The sequence below is a fragment of the Galeopterus variegatus genome, unplaced genomic scaffold, assembly GCF_000696425.1.
Source record: "Galeopterus variegatus unplaced genomic scaffold, G_variegatus-3.0.2 Scaffold1201, whole genome shotgun sequence".
Classification (NCBI taxonomy): domain Eukaryota; kingdom Metazoa; phylum Chordata; class Mammalia; order Dermoptera; family Cynocephalidae; genus Galeopterus; species Galeopterus variegatus.
Genome location: NW_007727312.1, coordinates 240083 through 253624, shown reverse-complemented (window position 1 = coordinate 253624; position 13542 = coordinate 240083). Strand labels below are relative to the sequence as shown.

General features: G+C 38.7%; 1 protein-coding gene across 1 annotated transcript in view; it reads left to right on the top strand.

Moving 5' to 3' along the window:
* The window catches only part of DUSP16 (dual specificity phosphatase 16), a 71999-nt gene that overhangs the window by 26917 nt on the left and 31540 nt on the right, over positions 1-13542 (top strand). The window contains exons 2-3 of the mRNA XM_008575506.1: positions 6212-6804; positions 7948-8086. Of these exons, the coding sequence (XP_008573728.1) occupies positions 6577-6804; positions 7948-8086 (367 nt within the window). The 5' untranslated portion in view covers positions 6212-6576. The remainder of the gene's footprint in view (positions 1-6211; positions 6805-7947; positions 8087-13542) is intronic.

The following is a 13542-nucleotide window of genomic DNA, read 5'->3' as shown; positions in this document are numbered from 1 at the left end:
TCAGACTTCACAGCCTGCTTTTTCCCCTTTTGATTCAGTTTTTTCTGTTATTGAAAGTTTGTGTTTAGGGCTCTGCTGAAAGGCTATTTGGTGTATCTTTTTGTATGTCCCTTCAATTTTATTGTTTCATAAAAGTAAACTCCTCATCTGATTATGTCTTTTCCATAAACTCTGAGAATTTGAATTTGACCTGTAGCCCAACCAAATAAAAGTAAATCCCTCTCCTCACTGAACAGGCCTTTAAAGCACCCCATAGCCATAGGATCCTTTACCCTCCCCTGAGACTTTCTCTTTGTAAAAGGAAATGTTTGAAGTGGAAGCCTGTCGGAGCGGAGCCCTGCCTCCCCGCGAGTCCCACTTTCAGAGCATCAAGTGTGTTCATGGGCCTGCGTCCTCTGCCTGCCTTGATGTAGGCCTTGGGAATAGGTATTTTAGGGTGACAGAGCCAGTAGCAAATGAGTGGTTGCTGTTGGCAGAACATAACCCATGGTTAGAAGGGAAAAAACTGTGTTTGAGAGGTTCTCACCTTTTTTCTGAGTAGATATACCCAGTGTCAGTATGACTGACCTAGAAATCAGGATTGTGTTTGGGAGGTTGAAGAGAAAAATGCCTTATCTGGGAATAAGAGGAAGATGCTTAATAGAATCATTTAAAAATAATCTTAAGGGCCGGCCCGGTGGCGCACTGCGCTAGTGCNACTGAGGGTTGCGATCCGTTGCCGGACACGGAAAAAGACAAAAAAAAAAAAAAAAAAAAATCTTAAAATTTAATAATTCATAAATTTTTTCTGGTTGTGTACTAATTCTGAAGGCTACAAGCACTGAAGAAAATAAAAACAAAACATTTTTTCTCTTAGCTAATTACTGTAATGGCAAATATTGGTTTTTATACAGTTGGACTTTATGTTGTTCTAATTAAAATAAGCCCTACTTGTTCATCTTATCATTAAAATAATCTTAGACTTATAGTTCTCAAGCATAACTAATTCAGTAGTACACTTCATTGATATACTATGTTCTTGCAAAGTTGGATATATAGTTTCAATACATAAAACTTCAGTGATTTCCATTATAAAGTTATAGATACATTTCCATAAGTAACCAAATAGAATCTTAAACATAAAATAAATTACACAGAAAAACTTTAAAAATTTTGTATTAAAGGGGGAAAGTTCTTATACTACTTATGTTAATGTTAAGTGTTAAAAAATGTAAAACATAAATCATTTGCTGAGCTATAAAATGTACCAGAAATGGCATTTCTTTTTGTTCCCTGATCTGCATAGTTATTTTGTTATATTAAAATGTTGCCTCAGCCTATCTTTATCCTTAGGTAAAGTCTTTTAAAACCTTTATTTCTGAACGTGGGATACTTTCCAATTTTTAGTTTAGTAGTCTGGTTAACTTCACTAATCTTCAATATGGTAAATTCTGTCTACCAACTTTAGGGTATCCTTTAAAAGATAATTTCTATAATTCCATGAATGTATACTGTCACATTTTAACTTTCCTTTAATCCAGAATAGTTATAGAGGGGTACTCTTTTATTAGGATGCCATAAAACAATTTGCTGGCCTTTTGAGCATACTACCAGGGTACTTCAAAAAGTTCATGGACAGATTTGTATTACCTTTTAATTCTATATTTCTTTTTTTTTTTTTTTTTGTCTTTTTCCGTGTCCAGCAACGGATCGCAACCCTCAGTGTCGCCCCCGTACCGGACCGGGGACCGGCAATGGGATCGCAAACCTCCATGCTGCTCCCGCGCCTCGCTCAGCCAGTGAGCGGGAACCGGTCTGCATGTGGGATCCGAACCCTTGGGCGGGAGCGCCGCCACGCTTCCTAAGCGGCGCACTATCCAGTGCGCCACTGGGCCGGCCCTTAATTCTATATTTCCATGAACTTTTAAAAGTACTCTCGTGTTATGAGTTACTCTTTAGCTTTTAGGTGCCCCGCTAAGTGGACTGATTGCATAGGTATAATTCTAGGAGGAAGAAGGAAGTTGCCTTTTAAGTATTCTACATGTTTTACTTAAATTTCCAAAAGTACAAATATGAAAGATCTGTGGATGTATAGATTGATTCACTTTCTAATTAAACGTTGAAAAAAACCAGTTGGAATGTACATGAAAGAAAAAGCAAAATGCAAAACTGTGTATACTGTGTGACCATCTGAACAAAGGAGGAGAAGGAAAAGAAGACATATTTGTATTTTACTCTGTATTCATTTAAAAATGTTTTTGGAAGAAATCAGAAGAAATTGTTAACAGTTTAACAATTAGAGGGCAGGGTTGGGACCTGGGCAGATGGAAGATAAGGGTGGTAGGATTTTCAATATATTCTTTCTTTTTCATTTAAATGTATTTGTTAGAATTTCAGTGTCATGGCAATTTTTTTTTTTTTTTTTTTTTTTGACAGGTAAGGGGATCACAACCCTTGGCTTGGTGTTGTCCGCACCGCAGTAAGGGGATCACAACCCTTGGCTTGGTGTTGTCCGCACCGCGCTCAGCCAGTGAGTGCACTGGCCATCCCCATATAGGATCCGAACCCGTGGCAGGAGCGCAACTGAGCTCCCAGCGCTGCACTGAGTGAGCCATGGGGTCGGCCCATCATGGCAATTTTTAATACCTTTATGTATAACTGACACACAATATACAATGTATGCACATATTTATAATATGCATACATTTTTAGACTTCTTATTTTTGAACCATGTGAATATATGATCTCTTTAAATGGAAAGAAATTAAAACTTTAAGAATTGGTTAAGTAAATAGATAAATAATAAAGGTGTTCTGTCCTGGATTTTGTCATATGCACTTGGGCCTCTGTGGTTCAATCTAAGAATTTTTATTCCTTTTGACTTCCTGTAGAAATTTCGGGTGAGGTTAGCTTGGTGGTTTGCAAACAGTAAATTCTACCCGATGGAAAAGATTTTGAAAACAAAACTGTCCCAGACATGTCCCTGATCTCAGGGTATTGACATTCTTCAGAATGAACAGTGAACACATAAATTTTTAAAATTAAAGTAGTAGCCAAGGATGGGGATTTAAGCAGAATTATCTAGCTGTAAATAAACAAGGTTAAGGCCATTGTTACCTCACCCTCCACGACTCCTTGGCAGGGCTCTGACTTTCACATAATCTATTTAGGACTATAGAAAATCAGGCCTTGACATAAAGGAGGGCTCTGGCTGGCCTCAGAGCCCTTTCAGGGTGTGACTTAACCCTCACTCCACTTTCACCCCTTCACTTCCATTACATCCTCATGTTAGGGACACTTTGACCAGACCTTTTCTTGGTCAGGAAAAGGGTCTTGTGTCTCTGAGTACTGACTCTGCTTCTCTGGGTAAGAATGACAGTTTTCTGCTCTAAAGAACTGTTTGCCATAGCCTGTCTTTGGGCTTATGAGATTTGGCTGGTGGGAAGCAAAGATGAGAACTTTCTAATTCAGTTTTTACATGTTCGCTGTCTTCCCCCTCCTTTTGTCCCTTGATCTGCTAACCCAGATAAATGCCTTGTCCCATCCTGATTTTATCACTGAGAGGAGCCGATCAGACTCGGAGACTTGGTGTCATTGTTGGAATCAACTTGCTCTTGTTCTCGGATTTCCACTTTCTGTGCCACGGAGGCACCCTCATGGATAAGTCACGATACTCTTTCTGTGTCCAGTTCCATTATGGAAACAGGTACTTAGGGAAAACAAGGTAACCCAGTAGTAGAAGTTCTGGTTTGCTAGTCAGACAATCTGAGTATAGTACTTACATTGCCATGAACTTTGTCACTTGATTCAATGCCTTAGCCTTGGTAGGTTCTTTGCAAAAGTTTATTAGTTGATTGACTAGGACAAATTCTCTGCTCTAGTTTCATCAGTTGAAAGTAGAGATGACTTGGGCCGGCCCAGTGGCGCACTCGGTAGAGTGCGGCGCTTGGGAAGCGCGGCGGCGCTCCTGCCGAGGGTTCGGATCCCACATACAGACCGGCCGCTCACTGGCTGAGCGAGGTGCGGGAGCAACACCGAGGGTTGCGATCCCGTTGCCGGTCCTGGTCTGGTATGGGCGCGACACTGAGGGTTGTGATCCGTTGCCGGTCACGAAAAAAGACAAAAAGGAAAAAAAAAAAAAAGAAAGAAGAGATGACTTTTGTTACCTCATTGCCATACAGCTATATTAAAAATAAATACATTAATGTAATGAAATTTGTTTCTTGGAAGACAAGTAATAAACACAATGTATGAATTGGAGGTGATTTGTAAAATCTGAGGTGGATGAAATGCTTTCCCAAGTTCCTTCTAACTCCAGTGTCTGTCAGGTTCTGTGAGAAAGGGCACAGCCTGGTTGCAGCTGGACTGTAGGAGGGTGGAATTACTTCTGTTTTTGTCCACTGAGTGATATCCTTAAGTTCCAGATGCAAGCCTGCCTTGTTCCATTGGCATCTTTAGAGCATTTTTTTCTCCTTTTTCTATATGATGCATAGTTGCTGTTTTACTTATGAACTTTAAATAAATTAGGTAATTTTATAATAAACTTTGTGAGGAGATAAGGCCAATATTAAATCTACATTTTTGTAGGCGAAGAAAATGATTTAGAGAAGTTGTATGATTTGTCCAAAGTTACATCATAAATAAATGGCAAGGCCCCTTCTTTTATATACTGTTCCCTCTTCTCCATGCTTCAGTGTCTAATTTGTAAGTATAAAATTAGGAAGTATGACCCAAAGATGTTTGAAGGCTCTGTTATCCTGATCTGAAATCAGTTAATCAAATATTTATTTAGAATCTTAAATCGTTTTTGAATAAGGAGAATTTTACTTACTGTAGTAGTGTAAATTGAGCATCTTATGTGCAAAGCACTGTGGAAGAAATATAATACAAAACTTTTGCCATCAAATATGTAGTTTATCCTCTAGAGATTGAATGCCAACAGTAGACATCTAGTTTTATGTAGTAGAGGATTTTGTATAAGCAGAGATGGATCAGGGTAAATAAGAACCTGAGAATACTGAAGGTACAGGGTAAGGTCCAGGCTGTGGGCACAAAACTTCGACTAGTGTTTATTAGGAAACAGTTGGTTATAGGAGTTTGGCAAGAACAGGGAGGCACTGGGTCCAACTTTAAAGGCTCTGTATGTTGTAGCTGTCTCAGAGTTTCAGGTTAAAGGGTAAGATTTTCTAAGGCTGGGAGTCAGTAATTCTCTTAAGAATGAGGCACAAGAGAAGGGTAAGCCTATAAGGGGTCAAGGAACTTGGGGTTAGGGGGGTGGTTATGGGAAAGAGACAGGCCAGGGTCATAGCTGTGAGACTGCCTCAGGTGGAGCTGGGAACTCCCAACCCCCCAGCAATCAGCTCAGCAGTTGCTATGACAAGCATTATCAGCCATTTTTTTTTTTTTCCTTTTTTTTTGTCATTTTTCGTGTCCAGCAACGGAACACAACCCTCAGTGTCGCGCCCATACCGGACCGGGACCGGCAATGGGATCGCAACCCTCGGTGCTGCGCCCGCCCCTCGCTCAGCCAGTGAGCAGGAACCGGTCTGTATGTGGGATCCGAACCCTCAACGGGAGCGCCGCACTGTAGGAGTGCGCCACCGGCCGGCCCATTATCAGCCATTTTTGCTCCTCCTCTTTCTTAAAAGGTAGCTGAAATTTATAGAACTTACTGTTTTCCTGCCTCTTTTCTCCTCCTCGAGGGCAATTTAAAGGGGCTGCTCTGTGTGCCCTAGTCCTGGTGTGTACTTGTGCGTGGGCACGCACACATACACTCTTACCCATTTATCACAATAATTCTCAAGCCATCAGAAGAAATTTTTTGTCTTGATAATATGAGATTGCTAACCTGGTCCTAGGCTGCTGTTCTTTGTGCTGTTGCAAGAAATAAGCAAACGGAGGAAACCGTTTGGAATAATAGTATTTTAAGCAGCTTTTTATAGCCTTTTAAATTTCATAGTGCAAGTCATTTAGTTCTGGGGGATTATAATTCGTGATTGTGTCTTGTTTTCTTTGAGTGTCTACATTTGAGGTAAAATTGAATTGTCGCTAGCACATTTTTCTGAAGCCATACCTATTTGTCCTTTTTGTTTGTTTGTTCAAATGAAACAGTGCATCAAGTATGGAATTAGATTAATGGAGTAAATATTATGAGTCATACACTCTCTAATCTGATGCTCTTTCTTCTTTTTTGACCCCATGTTTTGTTTTCTGTCTTTCTCTCTTCGTGTAGGCTTTCAGTCCAGCGTAAAGCTGTTGGAGCAAGGGAGCAAAGGTAAAGAATGATGTAATGTGCTGGCTGCCCCAAAGCATCTTTTGTTGTGGAATGGTTATTCCAGTCATCTCTTTATGAATCAAATGTGAGGAGCTGCTTTGTGGAAGGAGTCCTTTGCAAGAGCACATCAACGGGAAAGAGAAAGAGACATTCACTTGGAGGGCTCTTGCTGAAAATGGGTTTAACTCTCCTTTTGCCAGTCACCACCAGCCTGACCTCATACATTTTTAGTACAATAGAGTGGCTGAGCCTTTGAGCACACCACCATTACATCATCGTGGCAAATTAAAGGAGGAGGTGGAAAAAGAGGACTTATTGTTGTCATGGCCCATGAGATGATTGGAACTCAAATTGTTACTGAGAGGCTGGTGGCTCTGCTGGAAAGTGGAACGGAAAAAGTGCTGCTAATTGATAGCCGGCCGTTTGTGGAATACAATACATCCCACATTTTGGAAGCCATTAATATCAACTGCTCCAAGCTTATGAAACGAAGGTTGCAGCAGGACAAAGTGTTAATTACAGAACTCATCCAGCATTCGGCAAAACATAAGGTAAATGCTTTCTTTTTTGCCTTTTCAAAATAAATGGACACACCAAATGGGGAATAATTTTAGTTGAAGTTTCATTTTTAAGTGGAGAAAATAATTTGATGAAGTTTTGTCTGCTTTTAAAATTTTTGTACCTTGTGGTACTTCAAAATAATTTACTAACCATATTGTCACACTTAAAAATATTTCTGAACTATACAGAAGGGTTAACTTGCTTTAATTTGGACAAGTGCTATGTTTTCCTATTAATGGCTTGCTAAAGTTGTTTATCAATTTAACCATTATTTTATATTATTTACAAATTTACTGAAAGGAAAGTTATTCTTCCAAGTGCTTTGGAAGGAAATGTTGGAAGTAATTATTAGAAGTGCTTTTTATATGTAGTAACATTGGTCAATACTTAAGGATATTATCTTCAAGGAAAGTTATTCCTGGGGTACCAACATTTTATCTGTGTGGTAGGAAAGGCTACTTCTTTTCTTCAGGAATAAAAATGAGCTTGTGTTTTAATTTTAATAAATAACTGATTTCTTTGTTGTTATGTAGAAACCATTTTTTAGAATGTTTCTTTAGGGCTGGCCGGTTAGCTCAACTGGTTAGAGCACAGCCTTGTAACCCCAAGGTCAGGGGTTCAGTTCCCCATACCAGTCAGCTATAAATAACTGATTTCTTTGTTGTTATGTAGAAACCATTTTTTAGAATGTTTCTTTAGGGCTGGCCGGTTAGCTCAGCTGGTTAGAGCACAGCCTTGTAACCCCAAGGTCAGGGGTTCAGTTCCCCATACCAGTCAGCTACCAAAAAGTGTTTCTTTAGGTCAAGGGTTATGTTTATTTTGCATATTATTTGGTTTATGAATTTTACCTTTTCATAGAGTCATGGATTTAAAACCAGCGGGTTTTGAGCACATCTACACAGAAGTAGCATCAGTTTTCCCTTTTAAAAGTTGATTTTTATAAGCATTTAAACCATTTGTATGCCATATATTCAGTAAACTGACCACATCTCATTTTTATTCAAATTATTAATTGAAAACAGGAAGCAACTGTGTGCGTCGGTGTCAGTAAACGTGAGATCCTACTCAACCAGTAGTTTATGAGATTATTTTTCTCACCTTCCTTCCTAACAAGCCTCATATTTGCTTTTCAGGTTGACATTGATTGCAGTCAGAAGGTTGTAGTTTACGATCAAAGCTCCCAAGATGTTGCCTCTCTGTCCTCAGACTGTTTTCTCACTGTACTTCTGGATAAACTGGAGAAGAGCTTCAATTCTGTTCACCTGCTTGCAGGTAAGGCTTGTTAACAGGTCTTGAAATCTCATTGAGCCATATGAGTAAGCAGTATTTCACAGTGAGCTCAAAGTGCGATAGATCATCCCAACTTTGATGTGTAAAATGATTTAATTATAGGTTTTGATTGATGTAACTGTTCTGTTTAACTTGAGTGTTATCATTCTTCCACATTGCCTCTTCACTCGGGGTTTACTGGCTAGAAGTGCCACATAGATCTGTTTGCCCGTATAGAGAGCTCAAAGCCAGCTGCTTATGTCCGAGGATGTTTCCATTTGTTGGTGATATCAGAGCACCAAATGATCTACATCTCTGCTCCTGCTATTAGTTCCCGCTCCTGTGGCAAGAACAAGACCAGTATGAAACTCTTATTAAACATTTATATTTATATTGGACTCCAGAGATAAGGTCTCTTTTCAGGGCATTATGAACAATGAAATAGGGAGAGAACATGTGCAAACAAAATGTTTCTTCTAATACGTTAGGGGGACTATTTTAAAACTTATTCACTCGTGTATTTTTATTTGTTTTATTTTTACCACCGGGAAAAAAGTCTCCACTTGTAAATGCTAAGCAAGCAGATGATTTTTATAAAGTACATGGGAAGGACCAAATATTTTATATCTTTCCTGAAGGTAGACCTCCCATTGTGGGAGGTCTATCTCATCAAATTGCAAAGCAGACTGTTCGTCCTTTGCTTCCTCTATTTTGCAGAGGTCACTAAAGTCCTTTCACTTGCACTGGCTTACTGAGCCAAGAATATAGTTGACAGTGCACAGTAACGTTAACATAAAGCTGTTGTCAGATTCAGCCACAGTCGTAGATGCTCCTAACACCCATGTTGTTCCAGGGTCAACTGTATTAGGTTCTGTCTGTGTTGATAGATACATTCTTTTTACTGGGTGTCTGTGTGCTTAATACAACAACTATTATTGGAGTTCCATTTTATTAATTTGGTGAGTTTAGAAACTGATGCTTCTTGTAGCCACTGTGAGGGACTTTACCTTGGAATCCTATAATGGGATCAGGGGGTTTCTTAGAGGCTGTATACCAAGATGTGTGCTTATCCCACCCTGCTCTTGTTTGATACTTTTTTTTTCCCTATGAGGGCCTGTTACTTGACAGCTTGGCCAAGCAGACACCCCACAGAGGAATGAGCTCATTTTGAGTTTCTGGCACAGGTGTTTTAGGTGCTTGTATGCCCTTTACCCCCTTTATCAAAGAGCATCCCTTTGTTACCTGGGAAGGTTCTATCAATCATGTGTAGCTTTGGGAGGGGCACTCACTGGGCAATAAGGAAGAAAAAGGACTCACTCTGATCAGCTAGATCAACCCTAGGGACACGTGGTATGACACACTGAGTCAGAACACTCTGACATCCTGACTTCATACAGGAAATGTTTCTTAGCATAAATGAAAGTCCATTGAAGCAGCACTAAGATCCACACTGAATGTATTAACAGTACCATATCCCCATACACCTCCAGAATCTGTGTTTCTTTTATTTAAAGGATGGCTTCAGGTCTGAATTGCATTCTGTGGGAGTTTCTGAATGGCCAGATCTCTTCTGACACATGAGAGGATTCTAGATAGTTAGAAGCCTCCCTAGTCATCCAAAAGCTTCTGAGCAATTGGGAATTCTGTTGGTTAATGAATCTGTTCCTCAGGATAGATAGGAAATTGAGGTAAGTGGGAAAAAAAGTTGGGGAAGGTATGGCCATCAATTCTTAGGAACCTGGTTTTTTTTGGCCAAGGTCCAGCTGCTCAGAGGATGTGCCAAGGACATGGGATAGAAGGACATATCGACAAAAGTTTCTTAAATATTTTGCTTGAGGAGAAATAACTGACTATGGAAAAGCACACTAGTTTCTCACAAGGGCTACTGTAAATCACAAGGTTTCTGGAGACGATTTTCACTAGAAACTGCCCCTGTGGCTTTCTGTAGTTAGAGATTTTTGTCAGCCTTGTGTGAATATGATAACAGAAAGACAGAGTGGTTTCTTGGAGTAATTTCTCCATCAGTTTAAAACTTTCAGCCACCTTGAGAAAGGAAGAAAGCATCAAATATGTGATGTAGTTTTCATGGCCATTAAATATGGAAGTGGAGATTTGCGGCCCAAATTCTGCTCACATTCTCAGGGCTACCTTACCCAGAGAAGAATGACTTTGAAGGACGGGAGTGAGAGGATTCCTCAAGAAATTGATAGCAGCATCTTTTTGTCAAATTAATTAATTTTTTAAGTGACACGTATTGATTGTACATATTTATGGGGTACATAGTTATATTTCAATACATATATACAATGTGTGATGATCAAATCAGGGTAACTAGTATATCTGTCATCACAAAAATTTATCATGTCTTTGTGGTGAGAGCATTTGAGATCTGCTTGGCTAGCAACAGCATCTTTTTTTTTTTTTTTTGTCTTTTTTCGTGACCGGCAACAGATCGCAACCCTCAGTGTTGCGCCTGTACCGGACCGGGACCGGCTACGGGATCGCAACCCTTGGTGTTGCCCCCACTCCTCGCTCAGCCAGTGAGCGGCCGGTCTGTATGTGGGATCCGAACCCTCGGCGGGAGCGCCGCCGCGCTTCCCAAGCGGCGCACTGTAGCAGTGCGCCACCGGGCCGGCCCTAGCAACAGCATCTTAATGAGCTCTTTTCCTCAAACAATAGGAGACTCAAATTTACTTGGAGGGCCTAGTTACATGGACATAAAAAATGAAAGATTACTGAAGGAAAGGGGGATGGGGTTTGAGGAAACTATACTGGAATGCAGCAGGCTAAGTTCTTCAATAGGGAATGGGTCTTGTTCATCCTTGTGTTCCCCTTGAGACCTAGCAGTTCTTAAGTTTTCAATAAATGTTTTATATATAAATTAGCTCACATGTAGGTTTTATACATTTTATCATTTATATTTCATATGATTTTCAGTTTAGAATGTGGAATTGTGTTAAACAGCAATGAAATCTGGAAGTGTAGAGAAAACTTGAGATTGTTTTGAAATAAATGATTTGCGAAGTATATTATTTGTTCAGATAAAGCAAACATATAGTTGCTTTGGGAAAATTATCTAATATGAAAACTCTTTTATCTATTTAAATAGATAATAAAATCTAATAAAAATACTGCTGCAGTTAAACAATGCTTATTTTGTGTGGTCCTTAAATACTGATATTTGATAAAGAGCTAAAAACTTTAGAAACCTAGCTCCACTTATAAGAAGATACGATCCTTGAATCCATGTTAATTTAGAACAGTCAGAGTAATCTTTATATTTAAAAAAATGTAAATGTAAATTCTATTTAGCCATTAGGTCACTTAGTTACCAAGTCAAACCAAACCAAACCATTACATTGTTTGGTTATCTGTAGCAGCCTCACATTAGCAAAAATGAATCTGTATCCCTTTAGAAAGTTTGTCATCATCATTGATGTGTAGGTAATAGCAAAATCATTTTTTCCATCTTTTTAAATTTTGAATCAGTTATTGAATAAGCCAAGTTTAAAGACCCACAAATCTTCCCCACAACCCTCTTTAAAATTAGGACTTAATTTATATTAGTGGAGTGACAGAATGAATGTGATGTTTATTTCATAAAAATTACTTTATAACTTAAGATGGGTTTTGTAAGGTAAAATGCCTATTTGGCTAAAAAAATTTGAATTCCTAATAATTTGAACCAAATCTAATTCTATTAAGACTGTTTCAGAAAAGTATATATGAGTATTTGAAATATATTGAAATAATTAAAGTCATAGAAAACTATTAACAGAATAAACTATATTTTAAATTTGCAGTAGGAAGTCACAGATGTAGAGAGGGCCAACTTAATGGGAGCAATAGGTAATCTGGGTGCAGTAATTACAGAAGGTAGAGCAAGAGAAAGGCAGCTGCCCTGCTCTACACCATGGCCAGGACTTGTCCCTGCTATTTCCACTGTAGGTGTAATTTAAAATTGAGGGGAAGGGGAGAGAAAGAGCTTGCGAGAATCTAAGCTAACAACCATTTTTAGGGTTTGGTAAAAACCTTTAGCACTATTGCTAAACCTTAGATATTGACAGAAAAAAAGAAAGGATCAGAAAAGAGAGCAGGAGGGGAGAAAAGCTAAGTTTGAGTAGTTAAGAGTGCTTTCTTAGCACAGGATCTATATCCTCAGGAGGTTGCCAGGTCTTTTGGTCAACTCAGTGCCATGCCTGGCCTTCACTCCTTTGGTGGTCAAATATCTGCATAGAGGCAGTCCAGTTAAGCCAGAAAGAACAATGGACTAGGGGTCAAAACTGTAGCCTGTTTTTTTGTCTCTGCTCATGGCTGGGTGACTTTGGATAAGTCATTTAACGTGACTAATCTTGATTTTTTTCAGCTCTTAAAAAGAGTTAATAACTCTTGCCTTATTTTGAGGATCATATTAGCATGTGAAATCTCTGTATCAAGTCTTTTTTAAGAGGAGACTTTTATCATTATGAGTTAGAAAACAAAATAATTAGTTGCCAACATTGACTTATTGATCAACTTTTTTGGTCTTGTTAACCTTCAGAAAACTAGTTCTCTAAAAAATAAACTTGTTTCTTGGCTTTTACTTATTCACTGCGTATCACTTTATTTTACTTGCCCTTGTCTATTTCTAAGAGTGCCAGATTGGAAATAAATATAGAAGATAAAAGAAAAACTACTGAATTTGGGCTTTTCTTTTGGGCTAACATATAGAAGAGGATAAATGGGTTAATTTAATAGAAATAAAAATCAACCTACAGATGAGAAACATACTGCTCTACTGTTTTCTTCTCTTTCTCCACTATTACAGCCTGAGTAAAAGTAAAAGGAATCTGCAGTAGTTTTAATTCCACAACACTCCTTTCTGTCCAGTTTTGTGGCACAGGATAACCCTACAGTCACAGACTCAGCACTTTCATTTACAAATAAGGAAAATAACAGAGCCGAGGAGTGACTCCCCCAGGCTCTCGCTGTCCTCATTGTGTGCCCAAGGTCTACATCCGCAAGTAATTTCAGAGTCTTCTGGAATTTCATCAGGAGGCTGGATTGGGAATCAAGGGTGCCCATTTCAGATCAGGCTTATCCTGAAAGGCTCTTTTTGCAGTATGTCTTTCTCAGCCTCTATGTGGATTTCAGAGTCATATTTTTACTTCACACTTTATGGATTGAAGTAATCTATAAAAATATATAAAAATTTTGTAAGTATTAAATTATTTTAGCCACAGATGATCATCAAATAAAAATTTAGTTTGTTCTGTGCTGAAGTATACCTCTAAATAATGATAGAAGACACCATTTATTATACAGTTTAGGTATAGTGTTAGGTACAGTGCTAAGGGCTTTTATAAACATTGAGAACATAGCTAAGGTCCTAGTTTCATGTTTGCTATGGTTAAAGGCCAAATACATATTTCTTTTTTTTTTTTTTTTTTTTTTTTTTTTTTTTTTTTTTTTTTTTTCCG